We start from the raw sequence: 23,833 nt of genomic DNA on the forward strand, positions 1-23,833 counted from the left end.
CATGGATCCCATGGGCCTAGCCTACCTCTAACAAAGGTGTTCTCAAACCCACTCCCGCCCTCACCCCTCAACCGAATGACATCATAAAATATTTGAAGTGCCAGATTTGCATTATGGTAGTTGGTATTTCAGCATCAAAAATTACTTTTGGCGTAACAAGATCAGGGGTGACAAACACGTCAAACCCAATCATCCTGGTCAAATCAGAAGGCAGTGCATATATTTCTCCATCTAGTCCACTTTGTGGCCACTTGATAATAGTTAAAGTTTTAACGCTGTTTTACTGTAATGCTGTTTTAAAGTGGTAATATGTCATAAATTACCATCATATCACCACTAGATGGCAAGCTCTGTCCTTTAGTATTATGAGACTCGGTCATTGGAGCAATGCTGTTTAGTAAATTGCATCATAGTTCAATAGTTGCTTGCCGGTTACATTACTGAATGGTTGACAACACTTCATTAATTTGTTACTAATCATTTCTATGTCCAGCTTTCTCTAACCCTGGACCCCTTTAGTCTATACATGCAGAGCAGAGGCCATAGACTTAAATGGGACTCTGCTCTGTATAAAGGGGAATTTTTACCTTTTGATGATGTATCTTGCTCCGCCTTAACAATCCTTGCCCTAGACGGTAGGGTGTTTGCCCCCAGCTTGTGGCCTCATTGATAGACAATTCTGTATCTAGCTTCCTATATGTATGCCACTATTTATGTATGGAGCCAAATTCGGTAGCTTTCTAATATATGGGCTTCACAACCTGCTGTCTTAGTCTGAAATTAGGAGTGTATTTTGTATGGATGGTTGGTTTCCATAGTATCAAAGATGGTCTAGTTACCAAGATGAATCATAAAGGGATTTGCCAACAAAATGGCACGTAGTTCCGGACACCTACAGTAAATAGGTGTGTCCATTATGTCAAACGTAAGCTTTTCTCTGAATAAGCAATAAGATAAGCTAAATGTATTTAAATATAATGTGTATTTTATTGCTATTGTGTGTGATGCCAATGAGAAACTTTTTTGGACACTGAATAAATAATTAAACTTTTGAGTTAGGACCTACCTACTATAAGCTACTTCCGGACTCTTAAAAGATACAGGAAACGACCCTTATCTGAATCATCTCGCTTTATCAACCGTCTCTAGCATCCTTTGACCATCTCTGAGTGGGAGTTCTACCTGCTGTTTTATTGAGAAACAGCATTTTTTTCCATACTAGAAAAACCTTCTAATTGCAAGATTAGGCCCATGTAAACTTGACTCATTAAGCATAATCAGGTCAATTCAAATTTAGCTTGGCTTTGATGATGCATCGACTGCCCCACACATAAGACTACTTTCAAAGTAGATTATCAGATTATATAGATTCATCTTTATTGTCATTATACAGAGTACAAGTACAAAGACAACAAAACGCAATTTGCGTCTAACCAGAAGTGCAAAAAAGCAGAAAAGTGCAATGTGATATACAAAGTATAGACAGATGGTAGCTACATACTGCACACTTGACAGGATATAGTGCAGTGTAGACAGTGTACACAAATTCGATGTTTATGAGCCACAGAAAATGACTTTTGTGGTAACATCACACACACAAAAAAGTAAAAAGTCAGTGTCTCAGTCAGTGTTTTCCCTTCTTCAATAACAATTGAGTCTCTTTTGGAAAATATTAATTTACTATTAAGTCAACTTCATCTGTTCGTTGTGAAACATATCATATCTGCTGATCTTAACTTTTAAAATGAGAGTAGTTGAAGCCCACTGTGGTTACCATAAACCACAGAGGGTAATGGTTTGGGCATCTGGGAGGAGGCAGAGTTCCCCACTCAATGGTGTTAGGGCCCCCTTGTGGTGATCTCAGGTACTAAGGGTTTCATTTTATAAACAAATATACACTATTTTATAGCACAGTTCTCGGGAGCAGTACACAAACTTGTAGAACACAAACACAAGGCTCTCTGAGGGGATGGTTTTATAAGTAAACCATATAACAACCATGACACTGTGTCTACTTACATGTATTAATTTAACGGACAAAGTACACTTATGTCAATTAGATCAAGGGACCACATTGTCCCCAGAGCATCTTGAGGTTTTTATTTTATTTTTTTGAGTGCCTTGCTGAAGGACACAATGGTGGAAGCCGGGAATTGAACACACAACTTTTCAGGCTACTGCACGCGGGCCCAGCTATTTAACTATACTCTACCATCGCTCATATTCTAACCCAGTTCTCAGAAGCAAAAGAAGACCTTACAGAAGAGAAACACAAGGCTTGCTGTGGGCATTGTTGGCCCGCTGCTTGCTGGAATTGGAGTGCATCACTGAGAATAACTCCATGGCTGAAGATGTGCTGCACCTTTGTAAGATTCTGACAACCTGGGCAGTTGATCAGGAGCTGGTCCTTGCAGAAGAGGATATGTGGCATCTGCAGGTGTCTGCACATCTGAAAAGGCAGCCAACTCTCTTCACCAATCTCTCTCAAAATTCTCTCCACCAATCTTACTTGACATACTGGCTGTTTAGTGTACTTTGTAAAATGAACAATCTTGATTTATGTGTGAAGATAATACGATTTACACAACAAGATTCATAATCTGAGAAATGTCCTCCTCACCTCTTGTATACGCGAGGTTAAGTTTCAGATCTGTGGGTGGTTGTGCAGCCATTTGGTGCAGGAATAAGTATTTCACCACGACAGCATTCAACATTCGTGTGTGGAAAGTGAGTTTCATCTTCACTAGCACTGAGGAAGACCCCGCCCTGTTTGAGAAGAGGCATTGTGAAGAGTTTCATTCCAAAACGCTATATATCTGTTTTTAAAAACATTAAACATATATGTTATTTAATTGTGCATTCCAGGAAATATTGATTGATTGATTGATTGATTGAGTTAAGATAAATCAAATACCAATATCCACATTTCTACTGAAATGACTGGGAAAACAAATTGTAAAACAAATATTTATGAAAATTCATTAAAATGGTGGATGTAGCATTTTGGAACCAAACTCACGGCAACATATTGGCAAGCATGAAAAACATGGCAACATATAGGCTACACATTTTGAGCATGAACAAAACTAGTGCCACAGTTGTATAGCTTTTGATCATGAGGTGGACCTCAGTGCTCTGTTTGGATCATGCCGTGCAGTAATCAAACTGCTGCTTGTTTGTTTAGATTAATTAAAAATAAATCTAATCGGAACAACCCTACCACAGTTTGATTGATGTTACTTGAAATTCACAATTAAAATGATTTATGAAGCGTCATTAAAATGACACATATTTGCTTTTGAAACAGAACTCTTCATAGTTTCGTGTGCTTCCATTGTGTTTTTGACCCCGCCTTCACCTGTCACATGTCACTTCCTGCCTTTGTTCCCCACAATTATTCAAACCTGCTTCTGTCTCTTGCTTGCTCATTCTCTGGCCCCTTCTCAACCTCTCTCCTCGATTCTTGATGCTCGGTCCTCCAGGCTCGCACCCACTGAGCTATAAAGAACACTGGATACTATGCCATTGTTGCCACCCCATCATTCTTTATCTAGATCAGTGGGAACAAGGACGAGGAAGAAAGGTAGGATAGATGAAAAGACGAATGAGAGAGGCCCTCTGTATGATGCCAGCTGACCCTTGTTGTTTTGGCTCTTTCATCTGATTTAGATCTTGAATTTCCCCTTGGGGAACAATAAAGTATCTATCTATCTATCTATCTATCTATCTAGATTATCCATGTATTTAAGCCCAGTTTTTTGCTTGGTTGTTGTTCACGTGACCCTGCTAACCATGTCTGGGTTTAATTCTAAAAAGTGACAGTGACATAAAATCCCTGGACAAAAATCCTAAGTACTGGGCTGTGTTGTAGAGGTTCATACTTGAAGGCCATGCACGTAGCGCCTGTGTAGAGATCAAGCAGGGGGCAGTATGAGCAGTTGAAGGCATAATCCATCTGGAAAAAGGAGCCAGCATTTCACTACATATTTAGTATTTCTCCAGAAATGAGCTGTCACAGTATGTGAAAAATTCTAATCACCCTTTACCTTACTAACCTACCACTAATAACTTACCAAATCCTCAACCTCAGACTGTAGCGAAATGTAGTTGGCTGAACTGGGATTCAGGAGAGAGTCCTGAAAGACTCGATTGGTGATCTCCATGTAGAAGCAATAGGCTGTTGAATCGGCTGGCAGTTGAGGCCCAACAGCTGTAGCAAGTGGGGGAATAAAGTGGAATAAAATAAAGTAAATAAATATTTTATCCTTTGCTCTTATAACACAACATACTCTAACTAATACGAGATAGTGATGAAGTTACAGAATATAAGATGAGAAAACTATATTGTCAGATTCAACTAGGGATTACACATATTTATTCATAGATAATTAACATCATACAGTGAATCTTGGACTCTAAACGGCAGGTTACTGTGTTTATGTCACTACAATTCCAGTCATGGCAAATTACCTCGTCTCGGAACCCTGGCGGACGTGGATCCAGTTTTTTTGTTTTTGGTATGGAACTTTCCTCTTTTTGTTATGAGGATGGCTATGTGCATGGCTGAAACATTATCACATAATCTGTGTGTCATCTGCCGGGGCTCAGCGAACGAGGAGTAGTAAAGGCTGACTTACTGCTGGAACTGGTTGGGAATGGGAACGTGCTCTCACTGACGAACACCCCTCTGGAGCTGTAGGCGCTGGGAGACCAGGTGGTGGTGGTGGGTACAGTAGATGGGGTCACTGAAAAAGCAGAGGTCTTTTAGCATTTAGACATCGTTCTTGGATGCCCACAAACTATCTACCCACTATCTAAGTTGCCCAGTAGCCTACTCTCTGTTCCTGTAATAACTGTGGGTCTAAAGTGGTAGGGTATGGGTTTCTCTTTTTTTGCAAAATCACTTTAGTCTAGATGGAAACAGGGGTCCACGCGCACCCCCCGGCTTTTTTTATGCCACCTGATTTTTTAGAATCCTTAAAGTGTCTATTTTCAGAGTCTGGAAAAATAACCATTTCATTCAATTCCTGGGGTTAGAAATGTATGGAAAAATGTGTTCATTTGTCTCTGTATGTTGTTTACTTCGAATGTTATGCCTCTTTCTATATAATTATTCGGTTTTTCGGGTTCCGGTCGGGTGCAACAAAGGGTTAAAAATGAAGCCTTTGGGACATTATTTCAGCTTGGTACCTGGCAGATTCTGAGAAAAAAAAACACTTTAAGGATTCTAAAAAATCAGGTAACATAAAAAAAGCCGGGGGGTGCGCGTGGACCCCTGTTTCCATCTAGACTACTTGAAAACATATTCCTAACCCACTTACAGACACTGAGTTGGAAGCTCTGAAATGGAAATTAAACACGTCAATCATCTGTGGAACGGGCATGGCTCGAAAAACTCTATACGTTCGTCAAGCAAACGGTCACACTATCTATCTTATATAGAAAGTTAAAAAGCCCTTACCGAATGTGTTTAAAGAGTTAATTGTGAACGGTGTGCTTGTTGTTTGACTCATATAGTCTGTGAATATATTTCCAACTAAAATGTGGTTGAAGAAGTTTGGAGTCTTGAAAAGAATAGTCGCCTGAGTATAAATCAGTTGACCTTTCCTACAAGAGAGGAGACATCATTCGATTAGAAATTGTAAGATGCTGTAGTCAGTAAGGAGGATATATCAAATTGTTTTTATGTCAGAATGATTTGGTATGAATGAGTGCTTACGTGAATTGTATGTCTGCAGTCCCCAGATAATATCCTGCTGTGCCACCAGAGGTATTGAAGGCTTGAGTCAACTGTACATTATAACAGAACAGTATTTTTTCAAAATCATCCATGAATCCCTGAGGTGTGTGTGTGTGTGTGTGTGTGTGTGTTTGTGTGTGTGTGTGTGTGTGTGTGTGTGTGTGTGTGTGTGTCTGTGTGTGTGTGATTGCAAACAGAATTCTCCAAACAGAATTTTACTATGTAACATTTTGGGCATTAGCGGACTTCCTCCATTTACCTCTGCCAAGGAGGTATGTTTTCATTGGGGACCGGCGTTTGTCTGTCTGTCTGTTTGTTTGTCTGTTTGTTAGCAAGATAACTCAAAATGTAATGGATGGATTTCGATGAGATTTCCTGGGAAGGTCAGACATGACCCCAGGATGAAACGATTACATTTTGGGATTTATCCGTAATTCTGTTGGGATTCCAGAGGCATTTATGTATCTAGCTTAGTGGTGTAATGGCAACCTAGGAAGAACAATGCAGGCGGAGGTAGCTGCACTCTCGGAATGCTTTTCTAGTTGATGTTGTTATGCCCAGTTTGTCTAGCACCCAATTTTAGAGTTTGGATGTGCGTGCTTGACTGTTATTATTACATAGACATTCACACCATGCATAACAGACTGAACAGATCATTTGTTCCCTCCACCACACAAGTTGTAGCCTGACTCTCGCCAGACCCTTGTAGTTCCGCCATGCTCCACCAGAGGCGTTTCGCTGAGCTCCACACAAGGGTCTGGACGCGAGGGCAATCCAAACCCCTGTGCCAGTGCTCAAAAAATGAGCAACCAATCAGGAGCGCCGAAGCGAGTGTTTGATTCAAATAACAATGGCGGCACGGAGCGAGGAGTCTTGTGCTGACATTGATTCTGCTATTTCAACCGTTTTGTCGAATCTATCACGTATTCATTCTTTAAAAGATTAACAGAGAATAGTTTTGAAGACATTTACTGGTGGCAAGGATGTTTTTACTCTTCTTCCGACCGGGTTTGGCAAGAGCTTGAAGAAGCCTAGCACGTCATTCAAGATAACAGGCAAGTGGTTTATCAAATCACATGCGAGGATGTTTTACAAGGACCCGCCTTCAGAAATACATCTCCTATCGAGAAGTCCCAGATCCTTGTGTGAAGCAGACAGCGAACTACAGGATCTGGCGAAAGTCAGGTTACACAAGTTGTCCAATAAAATTAATTCTAGAAGAGGCATGCTACACAGTGTATATGTTTCCTCTTACCACTGAATCAACCATTGACTCTACATATCTGTAGTAAACAGTGTCGGAATGGAGAAGGGAGTCGGTAAACGGAAAGTTGGTGATCTCTGTGGACAATAAATAAGCATCCATAGCCACTGCCCGTCGAGTGCGGATCCGTCCATTGGGTTGTGTGGCTGCAGGAGATTCAACAAAAGAGTGATTTCATAAGATCTCCATTCCTCCCCATTATCACTGGTTAACACATAGCAGAACATGCCCCAGAATCAGGCAGGTCATACTGTATGTTGAGTTCATTTATTTGTTCAACATCAGTTTTAAAGTAGAAAAATAATAAACAAACAAAATATAGTATGTGTCTTTTGCAACAAAGTATGAACATAACTCCGATATAATAAAGAGGAAATGCAACGACAGTCTGTAGAAAGAGATCTCCGAATTCCTGGGGGTGTACAATATACACAATGCAATACAATACAAACAAGTTTACAATATACCCCTTCAACATTTGTAAACATCCAGAGCTTAGGTTGGGTATGCGTGCAGCATGGGGTCAGAAGCAGCTAATAGACCTGCATGTTGAGCTGTCAAGGTGTCAAGGTCTCAAAGACCACGAAACTTAAATAGGTATTAGCTAATGGCGATTGTTTGCCTGATCTTGAGCTGATAACAGAATGGGTAGATGATGTCAGCAAGTGGCCAGAGATTCATTAGGACGCCAAATACGGCTATCTGGTTGACAAGCCCCGTGTGTAAACGAAAAAGTAGTATAAGCAGGCAATTTTCTTGACGTTTCCTTGATGTTTCAGTCAATTCACACGCACACACACACACACACACACACACACACGCACACACACGCACACACACACACACACACACACACACATACACACACACACACACACACACACACACACACACACACACACACACAAACACACACACACACACACACGCGCACGTACACCTTTTCAGTGACGTGAACCGTGAAAGGGTCTATAGAAAAAAAAGTATTGTTTGTAATCGATACAATACATTGCAGTAGAAGAGGAGCCTAATAATCCCAATATCAATCAAAACGGAACCCCAGATGTTGTAAAGTTGTATGAAGAGGATAACGTTTTATTTTACTGTAACATGTTGAAATTCAGGTTCAGCCTTTATAACTGTTTTGATAACTCAATAAACATGGCCTTAGCCAAACTTAACCTTAACAAACAACTTTGCAGTCAACAGAGTAAGGATATAGTTTGGTTATCGTTTGAGAATCTGTAGATAGACTATGTATAAAAATTAATAAGTTTATGATGTCCTAAACCCTGATGCCATAGCTCATGTTATCTAACATTGTGTAATCTAAACCTTCACACATAATAATCACCCATCCAAACCAAATATACCTAGAAACTCTCAAAGAATAATGGACTGGACACCTGTCTTATGCTTCAACATGTCAGACGCACCACAAACTGGTTTGTTCTATTTCAACCATTTCACAAAGTTTGAGTCTGAGTTTTGCAGTAAACGGTTTTGCTCTACATACATAGCAGATTGAAGAGTTCAGATGCAAAACCTCCTAAACAGTGCTATAGTGGTAGCAGCAGTAATTACAGCAGTCTCATGCCCGTCACATGAACTTCAAAGCACAGAACAGACATTGGCCGGGTTTCCCAGATTCGTTAAGAAGCTCTTAAGTGCTAAGAACTTCATAGGAGCTCTCTACGAACGTTCTAAGAATGCTCCTAAGAAGTTCTTATCACTTAAGAGCTTCTTAACGAATCTGGGAAACCCGGCCATTATAAATAAGTAGGTACTCACAAGAGACTGCAAATATCCCAGCACACACTAGACCAACACACAGGATCAGTCTGGCAGGCTGTGCCATTTTCCAAATCTTCAGAAAGACTTACAGATAAAACACACTAAAAAAAAAATCTATCTGACCACTAATCTATGGTAAAATTGATAATATTGTTGTAGCCCGGAAGGAGGTGGTCAGACGCTAAGCCACTCTTTATATCGAAGAAAGGGGGTTGCACTTGCACCATTTCAAGGGGGAGTGGCCATCGATTATGCAAGTTATTATATTAATAAACCAATTGTTTGAAAGATACCAACCAAGAGGCTAACAAGAATCAACAGAGGGAGATTCTGCAATGTCATATGATGTTTCAGGTCTAATCAAAAGTATTTACAAGTTTGAAATTAAGGGCAATTCACACAAGCTCTATCAGTGTACACTTTCTTCAAAATAGTTTTTTGCACTTTATGTCTCATACTGTATTACCCAGTTGCTCCACTGAGAGGATTGGGACAGGGCTATTCTATACGTTTGTGATGAGTGATTTGAGATTTTTCTCATTTGCCATTGTTGTATGAGTTTTGTGAGATGCCAATTAATTTTGCATCTCTAATGCACAATCAATTTAATTTAATTAGCAATTAAATTAGTTGATTCAAAGCAACCTAACTCTGACATGAGAATGTGGCTCCAAGTTTGTCTGCTACTTTGTTATTATTTCATTGACCGCATCTCTACCACAGGTATTGTGCGCACGTGCGCACACACACATGCACACAATCCTTGCTCATACCCACGCAATGGGTATACAGAATCTAGGTCGATCAGTATGTGTTGAGTCAGTCAGGAGCTCAGGTTGGCATGACTTGGCAAGATGGGCAATCAGTGTTTGTGCAGTTTTGCAATGCAAGGTGCTTCCCAAAACAAAGCATGATAAAATCTCTGCATTTGAATGAGAAAGCCATGTGAAGAAAACTGGATCTTTGCATTTCTGACTTTATTGAAAATCTGGCAAATGTGTTCACAAATTGATGTTTCTTTTTAATACCTCTGCTATAACTCAAAAAAGTTGTGGATGGATTTCAATGGAATTGTCAGGGAAGGTCTGATATGACCCAAGGAAGAAACGATTACATTTGGAGAGTGATCCTTATCACCGTCTTGTTCCAGGAGGCGGTTATGTTTTCGCTTGGCGGAGGTCTGTGCTCTCTGAGTGCTTTTCTAGTTCTATTTATGCATTTAAAGCAACACTAAAGAGTTTTTCATACCTTAACAGAATGTTTCCAAAATCATTTCAGTGGTTCATCAACTCGTAACAGGATGAACGGCACTTCTGCATTCACTTCACGGCCCTCTATCGGCTATAACCGCACTATGTAACTTTACCAGATTGGTAAAGTAGTTCGATGAGATGAGACCAAAGAAACTACCAATTTGACTTGCTTCGATGTCGCAATACATCATACTTTCATAAAATCATACAACATGCTACCTCGTCTGTAGACATCGTTATATGGTGGATAAACAAGCATGCGTGCAACAGAGGAAAAGTGTTTTAGTGTTGCTTTACAGTAATGGACATGACTTACAGAGACCAACTAGAATTGCATCTCTGAGTAGCTGCAAGAGTGGGCTTGATCATGTGCAGATCGCCAAAAGGATCCGGTGATATGCAAATTATGTGCTGCAGACATTGCAAAGGACTTTGTTTTAATCAACACTTTCTTTTTAACACCGTCAGGCCGTGTTTTTTTTTTTTTAAGTAAATGTTCCAATCAATGATCTAGGCAGCACATTCTCGTCTCCCCATTTTACGGTCTAATGGTTACTGACGAGAATGGCACCGGGTCAAAGGTCATCGATTAATCTGCGTTCATTTTTTTTAATCAGTTATTTTATCTCAAATTAATTAATCTAAATTAATCAGTTATTTTGACAGCCCTTATAACAATTAAACTGAATTGGATTGAAAATTAGTCATTTATCAGAGGGATTAATGAGAACCTTATAACTGATAACAGGTACATAAGACATTGAACTGTATACGTTTGAGACATTAGCATACTTATTGCAGATAACATTAAGCTATTAATATGGACTTTATTTGTGACATCTTGTTGCTGTTTCTGGAAAAGTATTTGATCATCTCCCAACCAATCGGGAGGTGGATCTGGGGCATCAGACACCTCTGCTGACTGCTGCTGAGTCCTCTGTAGGTGCCTAATTGAGTAAAACACAGATGAAGGAAGGTGCCTGCGATGCTTTTTTCCATTTTGGTTCTTTGGTCAGGCATTCAGGCCACTGGTTTCTGAGTACAGTATGCATTACATTTACGACTTCCATAAATCAGTACTGTGCATTGTTATTGTATCTACTGTAGTGTTGTGCTGTGTTATGTGAAATAGGCCTGGTTGTTCATCACCCACATTGTCATAATCATACATTAAGAGGTAATAAGCTACTAAAAGTTAACCAGTCTATAGGCTTATGTTACTGACTTAGGAGACAACACAAAGGCTTGGCAGCTCCATCTTATTCAAAGAAACGACTCTACAGTATCATAGATTAGATCTATTGTATTAACTAATAATAGCCCTTCATGAACTTATTCTTAGGTTCATTGCTTGAGTTGAAGGCTTGGTCTATTTGCTTCTATTTCACTCCACCTGGCATTCAAGTGATACAGTATGAAATCATTCCATCTAGTTGAAGGCTTGGTCTGTTTGCTTCCATTTCACTCCACCTGGCATTCAAGTGATATGAACTCATTTCTAGAAAAAGCGAGTCGAAGGCTTGGTGGAAGGATCCAATATTAGATCCATTTGAACTGATCTGATTGTAAATAGCAACAACTATCTCAAACATTCACCTCAAGTCTTCAACCAATGTCAATATAACAAACTAACAAAAATAACTCAATTCAAACAATCATTACATTTATTCAGTTGTGTTTGAATTTAAATAAGTATTCACTCATGTCTCCAGAACTATCAAACATGATCTCATTATCAGGCTCAATAAGCGGGAATAAGCCATGTTCATGTGATATTTTTAGGCTTTGGTTAGGCTATAAGTTCATATTCGCAGCAATTTGCATGTAAATTGGTCTGTTTATTCCAGTTGAAGAGGTGATCATCAGTAATGGACATCTCTTAAACGTGATGTGTGAGTGAGCAGGACATCTCATTTCTCATATCTGCCTCTCCTTCACTCCTCCATCCTCCTATTGTTCCTTCCTGGTATCCTTCACAAAATGAATTAGAAGGAGGTTGTGATATTCTCTGTTATAGTGACAGTTGTTAACTTGTGTTTTACCCTTTGACCCCGGAAACGGATATGTGGATGGGTGCGTGTAATGATGTAGGACACGTTGACCAGTGGAGTGGTAATGGTAGCCACGGAGTTGTTCTGTTCTGAACTGGAATAAATGATACTAAACGGATATAAACGTAGTGTTTATTGGGTCTAACATTGGTAGCAGAGGATGGCTGCTAGTTACAAAGTTCCGCCAAAGTTCGACGAGACCAGGCCATACGAGAGTTGGAAAAATGAAATTAACGTCTGGACGCGGGTGACAGAACTTGACGCAAAGAAACATGCACTCGCTGTCGCCTTGGGGCTCCAAGGTAGAGCCCGGGAAACGGCTATGGAAATACCTGCAGCTGACTTGGACAGTGATACCGGTATGGATACGTTGTTAGCTAAATTGGATAGTGTGTTCCTAAAGGAGGAAAAAGACCGTGCATATGAAGCATATTCTCATTTTGATAGTGTTACAAAAGACAGTTCCCTGTCCATGTCGGACTATATTATTGACTTTGAGCAGAGATATAACCGAATGAAAAAGTACAACATGACGCTACCCGATGCCGTGTTAGCATTTAAGCTCTTGGACACGGCTTGTCTGGATTTGAAAAGCCGTCAACTTGCATTGACTGCGTGCACGGACCTAAAGTTCGCCGACATGAAATCGGCACTTCAGAGGATTTTCGGAGGACAAACGCCAGGCTCGTCAAGCGGAATACAAGTAAACCAGCAGGATGTGGCGTTCTTTACTGAGCAAAGGCCGCAAGGACGAGGACAACGTTACACTGTACAGACTGGACAACAGAGACAGCCTTTACAGGGTACCAATCCACTGGATAAATTCGGTAAGCGATCAAGATGTGCCATTTGTCAAAGCACGTTTCATTGGGCTAAAGATTGCCCTCATAAGAAGAGTGAACATGTAAAACTAACTGAAGAAGAAAATGTTGAGGAATGTAACATCACACTGTTTACAAAAGCCTCCATGTCTGACTCAGAAATCTTCCTGGCTGAATCCCTGGGGTCAGCTATTATTGACACTGCTTGTACTCGTACTGTATGTGGGGAGAAATGGTTGGAAAACTATGTGAAAGATCTCAGCCCAGACCAAGTGAACCAGGTGCTGCAAACAGAAATCCCCAGTTGCAGGCCATTTCGATTCGGAGATGGAAACTTAGTATATTCCACCAGAAAAGTAAAACTACCTGCTAAGATACACTGTAAAAAATTTACTGTAAAATTTACAGTAACTTACTGGCAACAATTGGCCAGTAAGTTACTGTGAATACCTTTTACAGTAAAGGTACTGTATTTCCATTTACAGTATTTATATATTCACTGTAAAATGAAAAACAATTAAATACTGTGATTTCAGTCGTATTTACAGTAACTTACTGGCCAATTGTTGCCAGTAAGTTACTGTGAAAACCTTTTACAGTAAAGGTGCTGTATTTCCATTTACAGTAACTTACTGGCCAATTGTTGCCAGTAAGTTACTGTGAATACCTTTTACAGTTAAGGCGCTGTATTTCCATTTACAGTAACTTACTGGCCAATTGTTGCCAGTAAGTTACTGTGAAAACCTTTTACAGTAAAGGTGCTGTATTTCCATTTACGGTAACTTACTGGCCAATTGTTGCCAGTAAGTTACTGTGAATACTTTTTACAGTAAAGGTACCGCATTTTCATTTACAGTATTTTATGTATTCGCTGTAAAGTGAAAAACAATTGATTTTAAATTAAGATATTTTTTTTTTTTAGTTGTATTTACAGTATTGGCTGTTTCCCTGTAAAAGCTAGGTCAGTTAAATACTGTGAATTCAATTGAACTTACATGAGCAATCATTAATAGAATAACTCATATTCCAAAATATTTCAGTTAACTGCAGACAATAAAACAATTTTAACTTTTGTTATTTATTTAAGACATTTCAAATGTATGACTGAAGTGGATGTTGACAGACAACAGTAGACATGGTTTGAACACAACCACAACCTTATCTGATTTGACACAGATAAGGGGGTTAAAAGCGCAGTGTGTGTAAGTGCAGTATGGCAACTGGCAAGTCTATGTAATGTAGTATAAGGAGTTGTGTGTGTACAGGATGCGGAGTAAAGAAACTCATCCCCAGTCTGTTTTGTGGGTGTTCCCTCAGTCTGCCACGTGGGAACAGAGACGTCTGCTTGACCTCAGTGGTTTAAACAGTCCGTGGTCAGAGCGTGAAATGTCTTTTGAAATACTTTTGGGCCGTTGTTGTACTCTTCTGGTATACAGTAGGTATCCTGCAGGGTAGGGAGAGGTGCTCTGATGGTACCTTTCGCAGTAAATGTCAAGTGTCTGAAAAAGAGAAAGAAAGCATACATTACAATTGACCCCGTTCATGAATATACATTAATTAATGCAAACTACTCCGGTTGTGTGACAAATAAAAGCAAACCCACACTAGTCAGGTGCAATAGATAGAAGTAATGCAGATGTGTACAATACACCACCATAGCAAAGTTTGGGAGTTCACTTTGATATGTCCAGTGTTTTTTTTTTTGAAAGGGGACATTTCGAAGTGACCCTACACTTCTGAACAGAAGTATGTCTATGTGATATCATACCTAATCTCATAATTGCCTGCGGCAACTCTGCCTTCATGCGAACACCACTTTTCTGATGCCTAACATACTGTAGGCCATCTCCCATCTGACTTGCAATAGCAGCCTCTGGCTCCAGGCTGGGACTTCTGGATGGCTCCTAAAAAGAATAAACAGCAATTGCCATATAATTTGTTAATAAACAGCAATTGCCATACAAAACAAATCATAGCTTTAAAAAATAAGCAAGGCAATCAGATGTAGAAATAGAAATGATAATTACCTTGCCATGAGGCACCCTTGCCACCCTTGTCACCATCTATGTTACTTCTTGATATCAGTTTATTTATGAACATAAATAAAACACAAACACTTACACCATGTTGAGGGCAGCAGCCATGGCTAACAGACATCATCAGGGTAGTGCCATCAGGTAGTGCCATCAGGGTTGACCGACTTCGCCCTGGACAGTTGTTGACAGTTGAGCCCACAAAGTCATAACAGACACATGAAAGGAGGGGATAAACTAAACAGTTACAGACACAAATACAGTACATGCACACATATTAAATGCTATATGCGTGTGTCTCTATTTGGTGAGTGAACTCACTTGCAGGCTTGGAACTTCTTCCTTATGGAAGTGACACACATTTGGAACATTCCAAAATGCACACAGCCTAAGTGTCTCTGACACAGCGTTCTCAGGGCAGCAGTCCTCACACCACCTACTAACAGAGGGAACAGAAAGAGGCTTACATTAATTAATACATTGCAAAACACACAGAACATGAAAAGACCATCACTGAAGCACTACTACACTCACATGCATCTTAAATAAACACATGCCTCAATTTAAGTCACCAAACATTGGGCAAATAAAGGCTATAAAATGAATACCATTTAGCCAAACACTACCCTTCACAAACTAAAGATCCCTTTACTTATCGGCATGATATTTCTGGTAATTGAAATTCCCCAAATGCTCCCCTTTCACATCCACTATATGACGGATCTATGAGCATGACTATGCAAAACTACAGTTCCTAAATTAGGGGTGAGATAACTTACACATCAGCCTACTTCATTAATTTGTTTTACTGGTCCTCTTTCCAGTTATAGCAACACTACATATTATGCATCAACACTACATGTATTAAGTTTAATGTTAACTACCCATGCCCCATGGAGTTCGCAAAGTAATGTTACTAACTAGCTGCTACCGTTAACAACTTTCACCCATACACTGTATATACAGTCTATGCTTTCACCTGTGTCTGTCTGCTAGCTAACTTCAGCCTTCAGCCTGCATGGTAACAGCCACTTTAAGCTAAGCTACTTGCGTCTGATATTTCATTCAAACTAAAACTCTACATTCATAACGACATATCAGACTGAATTATTGCTAGATATGATATTGACTATCATTCGAAAAATCCCACATGATGGTTCAGTTAGTTACTGGAAAAGTTAACATTAACAGCTAACATCGCTAACGCTAGCGACGTTAGCTCGCTAGTTCTAGCTATCGATATGTGCTATGCTGATTCTAACATGACAATAATGGCTTTGGTTAACATTTCATTGTGAAAACAATACATTTCTAATAAATTCCCGTTTTCAATTGGCATACAAAAGTACTGTAATTCTTACCTTGAATATGATGTTTGTACAGAGTTGAAAATTGCAGTCAGATTCATGATTGAAAAGTGACGGTTGAAGTGAAGTCACTCTGGCTGGAGTTGAAAAGTCAGGGGTGGGGGATGGGATGGAATTACTGCGTGTGCGCATGCGCTTATCAAGAGGCGATAAGCAGCCGTTAAAAACAATCGTGGAAAATTATTAGGCTGAAATGTGTTATGCTTGCTCAATAGTGTGATCAAAGCCTTAATTCTTGACATCAAATTGACTTTCTCAACAGTCTCTGGTAGGGGAGAGCAGGGTCAATTGAAACACTTTTCAGTTTAACGTCTTTTTCAAAACAGGTGAAAGGGATACAAATAATGTTGTCATATGATCAACAACTCACATGTGTCCTCTCTTAGTTACCAGTGTAATTTCATATACACCTTGAGTGATCGCGTTGTTTTTTAACTTTGAACGTAAGTTGTCATTTGTTTCAATTGACCCACCCAGTCGGGTCAATTGAAACACATGTGCGGGACGAATGAAACAGCATATTGTAAACAGAAACCATTCACTTTACTCTAGTTTTTATGAAACATACCTAACAACATACTTCTGTACTTGTCATGGCTAAAATTTCACCTGATTCTTCAAAATATAAGTAGGTCAAAAAATGTATTTTTCCATGTGCATCCCCCCCAGCACACGACGTCATTTCAACGTTGATATTTGGGCTAAATCCCGTCGGTCCGTCATGGCCCTGATTTCAACCAAAATTAGACGTAGAATAATGGTCTTGTTTTGGCCGGCCCATTTTGGTCTAAGGAAAGACGTCTTTAGCACGTCCTTTTTCAGACCACATATCAACTAATTAAATCCTGATGTAAATTATCAGTTATAGTCTACCTAGGACTACATTATCGTTCCTGTCGACCATCTTTCCCCCCCGGGGATTGCCCAAATCCGCCGCGAACTCTACGGGCGCCCGGCGCCGCCATCTTGGCTGCCGTTAACTGCGTGTGTGACTTTTGTTTGTTTACTCATGGCAACAGTTGATATGGACGGACAACTCTGTTTTTAGCCTTCTCCCCTCTGAAAAAAAAATCAGAGGAAAAATTCAGATGGAAAAAAATCAGTCATTGAAATAATGAGTAATTAAAATTCTGATAAAAAAAAAAATCACATAAATGTTCACGTAACGAGACAGGAGTGAACTCTGCGCATGTACAAGAGGAACGGAGGCGGGAAGCCGTAGCCGAGCCCATTTCGAACTTTGTTTGAAACACACAGTCAGTTGAAGCCGTTGAAGAACAGCGTGAAGATGGAACCTGCTACTGAGGTAAGTGAGTTTATGCCTATGATTTAGGAAGTAGAAATGTAACATTTTGATCGAGAGTCAGTTTTGCCAAAACGAGACGAATGCTCTGAACACCATCAACAGTGCTATCAGAGATGATTATGCGGACAGCGGAGTAATCGAGGATCTGTATGTTACCATGCTAACTTAACCTGTCCTGGGCTAGTTTTACTTGAGTGGAGAAATTCTTCTGTGTTAATTCACTCTACCGCTGATAATGTAGTCGGACTTGAAACCCGTTTGTAATTGCTGTTAGGTCCCGTTATCTCTATGAAAGAAAAGTATTTTCTGTCTGATCTATTCAACACAATTTAGGGCCGTTTGTGGTAACGTAGGAAGTTAGGAAGCTGATTGCAACACGCATGATTTCGTGGACCTGCTTAGAACGTTCACAAAGGTAGCGCGAAAATTTGAATTTTTTTCGCGGCTAGATCTACCCGTCCCGAAGAGTCCTTTGTAACCATGGATATCTCTCCACCGTCCTGCTAGATACACTAGACTAGAGTAGACAAGCAGCGCGCTGTTATCCACTTCATTTTTGTTGTAGCATTTTGGTAGCAACAACTTGTACTTGTTGCCAACAGGACTATTTTAAATACCAGAATCGCTATTAGGCCCACTCTCCATTTATTGTTTATGGTTCATAGCAAGCAGTCATCATTACCAGACGTGGAGAACCTGTTGACCAGTTGTGCAGCATGTTAATAGTGTTATTGTTGTTGTTGTTATTATTATTATTATTATTATTAATAATAATGATAGTAATATCTATCTATTTATTGACTGTCATTTGGCACAGAGTAGTAACAGAGTGGTCAACATTGTCGAGGCTCAGATGCCCAGGTTGTGCAATATGTTGGTATTTTAAAGTGAAAGGTAGGGGAAACTAGTTGTGTGTTTATGTGATTGTATTGTAGCGCCGAAGCTATGTACCCCCTTGTTGGACTATCCCCTGTGGTCCCTTGTGTCCCCTGGTTTCCTGGTCTGTGTGTGTGTCTCCCTCTTCCTCCTGTGTTATAGACTGTGTCAATAAGTTCTGATGGGTTTGTGTTTAATGATTATTTTTGGAAATTGGTTATGTAAGAAGTGACACTTCCAGCGTGTTTTTACTAGACGCTGCTTTTGAGGTCTGGGATTCCTGTCATTTTTCTGTGTAACTGTTGCTTTTTCTAAAGTCTTTGCTCATTTGTCTTCTCAGCACATCAACTCTTAAGTGTGTCCCTGGAAGATCTACCATCAACTTCCAGAACTGCAACTGCTAGTACTGTCAGATGGTGAATGCTACTCAGGGTAAAAAAAAAACTTTACGTAAAACCATTTTCATCTATTATTTCAAGTTCTGTCTCAAAATGTGTTTGAAGCCATTATTCTAAGCTAAAGTAACTGCTGGATGACTTTGAAGAATCTGAACAGTGTACGGTTCACTATGTACTGAATTTTATTATTTCTAAGTGTTGTAGCAAGCAAAGTTGTTTTATTCTAACTTTGCTTTTTTGTCTTTTTTTTTTGAAACAGCAAACACCATTGTTACACCACTTTGAAGGAGAGCCTGGTCATTTGGTCCCCTCAGCTTCTCCCTTTCTCAGTGATATGTTCATTGTGGCTGGGATAATTGTGGGGCACTCTTTCCTTCATGGAGGACCCTGCTTGTCTGGACTCTGTGATGTGGTTGTCCATACTGCTTCGTGGGAGCCCAGACACGGCTACAGTAAACCTGGAGGACTGTGCAGACCTGGACATTAGAGAAACAATCAGGCTTGTATGTTTACATAGAAAATACTAATGTTTGATGTTATGTTGTGTTTTTATTTTGTTTTGTTGTTTTTTGTGTGTTGCCCCCAAAAGATTGTGGGTCTTTGATTTTATAATGATTTTAGAAAAACTGAGGAGTCAACTGGTGGACCCACTATTATGATTCTATAAACTTTTAACACACTGTCTAACCATTATGTATCTCTTTCATGCTCTCCATCTTCAAGCTGGAGGTGGAATCAAACCTATCAGCTGAAGAAATGGGAAGGGTACAGAACGTGGCCTCTTCCTGGGACCTCCCTCCGCTAACCACAACCAACAGGGCCCTTAATGCTGTGAGTGAAATACATTTATATTTCCCTATGCTTTAGTGTGCTATACATTTTCCTTTCCCCCCGCATTTGGTAATTTAGTCAATCAGCAGACGCTTCTATCCAAAACAACCTAAAACTACACTTTGGAGGTGTGTTTTTTTTATGTCGGTCTGGTTTGACTTGATGTAGCCGTTTTAAGACGACTGCAGACGTGATTATTTCTGAGATTCTGATAAGTTTTCAACCATGACGTATGCACAATAAATTCCAGTTTTGAAAACATATCAGAATCTCAGAAATAATCACGTCGTGACCTATCTTTTACTGTCTATGGTCGTGACGCCTTCTAAATGCGGCCGCGCTGTCAGCTGTTCATTCACGACAGCGGAAGAGAAAAGTACCTGTTAGCATGCTAAATTCGACATCCAAACGTAACGAGGAGACTCGCGCGAGCTAAACTGCTATTAATTCTGCTTAACATGCTGCGCAAATGTGTTCAAAACGGCTGCTGTACGGTCCTAAAATGTACACCGTACTGCTGCATTCAAGTTAACTCTGCTAACGTCTCACAACGTAGCCTACATTAGGGAGACTAAACTAAGTTATGCATTCGAGCTGTATCTCCAAGCGTTAGAATAGTGTCAACGAAGAGACTCTTGTGTGGGGGCGGATCTGTGGGGGAAATCAATGTGAATTGGAATTGTACATTGTAATTGATAACACCTGCGTGTTCAGGGCTGCCCGCGGTGAAGCCAGAGAGGGTTAGGAGACGCTAGCTAAGGCCGGGGATGTAGGAGTGAGGACTGATTGTCGCTTCCCAGTCAGGGGGTTTTCCTCGTAAGCTGCTGTGGAGGCAGCGTTGGATCGGGTACTTCACTGGCCAGCGGGCCGGTCAGCGGGCCGGTCAGCGGTTGAGACCACACAAGAGTCTCTTCGTTACACTATTCTAACGCTTAGAGATACGGCTCGAATGCATAACTTAGTTTAGTCTCCCTAATGTGGGCTACGTTGTGAGACGTTAGCAAAAGTTCACTTGAATGCCGCCGTTTTGAACACATTTGCGCCGCATGTTAAGCAGAATTAATAGCAGTTTAGCTCGCCGTATGTGGCAACAACAATCCTTCAACAATCGTTAATGTTTTGTTAAATGCACATGCAGAGGCAGTGGTTTCATTCGGGCAAAGAAAAAGCTGCGTGCGCGCAGCTCAATGAAAGTGATTCAATTGATAACATGATTTAAAAATAATTTCAATCGTACAACATAGAACATTATTTCGTGGCGGCCCGCCACAGATTACTCAATGTATGGGAAACACTGTTAATGAAAATGTTTCCTGTCATTTCAGCTGCGGTGAAAAATGGAGCAACAAGGCTGACCGTGACATCGGGAGAGCTGAGGCAGATCATCTTAAACATGATGCACCTGGACGGTCCGGTGGCGGAGACTTCAAGAATTAAATAAAATTACAATGAAATGGATAACGTTTGTTTGACTGTTTGTTTACGCCTAGCTTGCTATTGTAATGTAGGCCTATTAGATTATGTATTTATCATCTAGATGGTTAAGTTGGTAAATGAAAATGCTTAATGCACATTTTAAAAGCCTATAATAGGATAATATAGGCTTATTTTAACAGCAATAGTATGGGTAATGGTAAAGTTAGTAAGTGCTTAATGCACATTATTTAAAAGCCTATAATAGGATAATATAGGCTTATAAATTAATATATAACAGCAAAATTCTGGTTGAAAATAGGTCCATGGCAGCACCTAAACAAGACGTGGTTTCAACCAAATTTAAACGTTGAAAAGGCGTCTTTCCATAGACGTCTTTTCAACGACCATGAAAAGACGTCATCTAACCTTTCACTTTTAAACCAAACTGGGCCGTTGTTTCGACGACTTGACAAGACGTCTTTTCAACGACTTTTCAACGTGATTTTGCTGGGGGGGATCAATGTCGAGATACGCGTTTCGATTAAACTCACATTTCTTCATTTTATACCATGCTGATGACTACATTTCCATCTAATTTACTTATTTCCCGTTGTAAGCCTTGTTGAGGGATTCACAATTGATCTTCCTCTTTTATTTTGAAACATTAGATTTTTTTTTGCATTGATAGTTCGGGACGATTGAAACAACTGTTTCAATCGTCCCGACAGTGCTAACTAACACTTAAACATATTTTGCTTCTAAACCTCAAAATGCTGACATTTAACACTTTCAGACATGTTTAAGTAATGATTCATCTCTCGTATGGTCATGTGATCATTGCATGAAACAATAAACACGAGTTGTGATCACAAAAAAATTACCGCACATAAGATTTTACTTGCCGGTGTCAAAAACAGGTTTGCGGGGATAACGTTGGAATTCGATGACGTCATGCCACGAGATTTCCCGTGGTTGGCAAGTCTTGTGTGTTGAACAAACTGACGACATATGACATTTCAGATGTGCATGGTTTTCGAGAAAATCGCTGTGTTACTTTCGTCCCGCGTTTCAATCGACCCGGCTCTCCCCTATGTCATTATGAGTTAAAAGAAAGATAAGATTAAAAAAGGGAAAACACAGTAGGCTAGTTTACTTAGCTATTTACAGTAGCCTAGGCTACTAGTGGCTAATTGTGATTTGTTTACAGTAGTGTTTTGACTACTGTAATTTCTAAGGTAACACTTACTACTGTAATTGTAGTTTACAGTAGAGGTACCGCATTTCCATTTACAGTATTTTCTGTATTCACTGTGAAATGAAAACCAATTAAATACTGTGATTTCAGTAGTTTTACAGTAACTTACTGCCCAATTGTTGCCAGCAAGTTACTGTGAATACTTTTTACAGTAAAGGTACCGCATTTCCATTTACAGTATTTTATGCATTCACTGTAAAATGAAAACCAATTAAATACTGTGATTTCAGTTGTATTTACAGTAACTTACTGGCCAATTGTTGAAAAGAAAAAATACAGTAGTTTACTTTACTATTTACAGTACTATAGTGGCTATACTGTGTTTGTTTTACAGTAGTGATTTGACTACTGTAATGTTTACAGTAACACTTGGACTACTGTAATTGTAGGGGCGTTACTGTAAATTTTACAACATTCTACTGTAAAAAGCAAATACAGTAGTGCTACTGTGAAATTTCCTGTAAATAACTGTGAATTTCACAGCCATTTTTTACAGTGTAGGACAGACAAAATGTCATGTTGAAACTGAAGTAGTCAAAGTTGATATCCCACTGCTGCTGAGCAAAACATCTTTGAAGAAAGCAGGAACCATTTTGGACATGGAAAACGACCGAGCTGTGATGTTCAGACAACCTGTGCTTCTTGAATTCACTAGCTCTGGCCATTACTGTGTAGACATCAGAGACAAAGATACTGAAAAGAGTGAGATTGAAGAAGTCCTTACTGTGACAGAAAACATGTCCACTGAAGAGAAACGTAAAGTTCTTTTGAAGCTTCACAAACAGTTTGGCCATGCCTCAGCAGATTGGCTACAGAGGCTCATTCATAGTGCAGGAAATAAGGATAAAGAATGTGTCACTATTTTGCAACAAATAGTTAATGACTGTGACATATGCAAAAGGTACAGCAAGACCAAACCAAAGCCTGCTGCAGGTTTGCCTTTGGCCTCAGAGTACAATGAAACGGTAGCAGTGGACCTCCATGAGTTGGAACCAGGTGTATGGTATCTCCATATCATCGACCAGTACACGCGATTCAGTGCTGGAAACATTGTGAAAACAAAGAAATCCTCAGAAATCGTCAATTCCTTCATTCACACATGGATCAGTGTGCATGGTCCCCCCCGGAGACTATACAGTGACAACGGTGGAGAATTCAATAATCAGGAAATCAGAGACATGGCCGAAAACTTCAATATTGAGACGAGAACAACAGCAGGATACAGTCCCTGGAGCAACGGCCTACTGGAGAGACACAATCAGACACTCACCGAAATCATCCAGAAAGTGAAACGGGAAAATGGATGTGACTGGCACACTGCTCTTGACTGGGCCCTTATGGCCAAGAACAGTATGCTCAGTGTCCATGGTTACAGCCCGCATCAGCTAGTATTTGGACAGAATCCTAACCTTCCCTCTGTATTAGTTG

General features: G+C 39.9%; 1 protein-coding gene and 2 long non-coding RNA genes across 7 annotated transcripts; 1 reads left to right on the forward strand and 2 right to left on the reverse strand.

The window, feature by feature from the left end:
- Positions 1–1,369: 1,369 nt before the first annotated feature.
- Positions 1,370–8,968, reverse strand: LOC134072692 (uncharacterized). The gene is made up of 9 exons (XM_062529493.1): positions 8,796–8,968; positions 6,996–7,150; positions 5,720–5,790; positions 5,462–5,607; positions 4,638–4,745; positions 4,074–4,210; positions 3,882–3,955; positions 2,621–2,766; positions 1,370–2,449 (listed from the first exon to the last, which is right to left on the reverse strand). Exons 1-9 carry the CDS (start codon positions 8,860–8,862, stop codon positions 2,325–2,327), a joined length of 1,029 nt encoding a protein of 342 aa, XP_062385477.1. The 5' UTR covers positions 8,863–8,968; the 3' UTR covers positions 1,370–2,324.
- Positions 8,969–14,359: 5,391 nt separating this feature from the next.
- LOC134072443 (uncharacterized) lies at positions 14,360–16,418 on the reverse strand. Of its 5 annotated transcripts, XR_009937169.1 has the most exons (5): positions 16,318–16,418; positions 15,278–15,395; positions 15,045–15,193; positions 14,692–14,827; positions 14,360–14,422 (listed from the first exon to the last, which is right to left on the reverse strand). It is a non-coding gene; the product is annotated as an uncharacterized LOC134072443 (long non-coding RNA). The 5 variants fall into 5 exon arrangements; XR_009937166.1 differs by having other exon boundaries at positions 15,045–15,395; XR_009937168.1 differs by lacking the exon at positions 16,318–16,418 and having other exon boundaries at positions 15,045–15,130; positions 15,278–15,877.
- Positions 16,419–17,474: 1,056 nt separating this feature from the next.
- Positions 17,475–21,195, forward strand: LOC134072442 (uncharacterized). The gene is made up of 5 exons (XR_009937164.1): positions 17,475–17,629; positions 18,846–18,937; positions 19,163–19,406; positions 19,627–19,734; positions 21,060–21,195. It is a non-coding gene; the product is annotated as an uncharacterized LOC134072442 (long non-coding RNA).
- Positions 21,196–23,833: the final 2,638 nt, after the last annotated feature.

The sequence above is a fragment of the Sardina pilchardus genome, chromosome 24 (assembly GCF_963854185.1).
Source record: "Sardina pilchardus chromosome 24, fSarPil1.1, whole genome shotgun sequence".
Taxonomy (NCBI): Eukaryota; Metazoa; Chordata; class Actinopteri; order Clupeiformes; family Clupeidae; genus Sardina; species Sardina pilchardus.

Bases quoted from the DNA above. Each gene is read 5' to 3' on its own strand.
- LOC134072692 (XM_062529493.1), bottom strand. From the start codon at position 8,862: ATGGCACAGCCTGCCAGACTGATCCTGTGTGTTGGTCTAGTGTGTGCT. The intron at 2,767-3,881 runs GTATGAACCTCT...CTTCTCAAACAG, and splicing joins GCTACGTGCATGGCCTTCAA to GGCGGGGTCTTCCTCAGTGC. The intron at 2,450-2,620 runs GTGAGGAGGACA...CTGCCTTTTCAG, and splicing joins TAACCTCGCGTATACAAGAG to ATGTGCAGACACCTGCAGAT.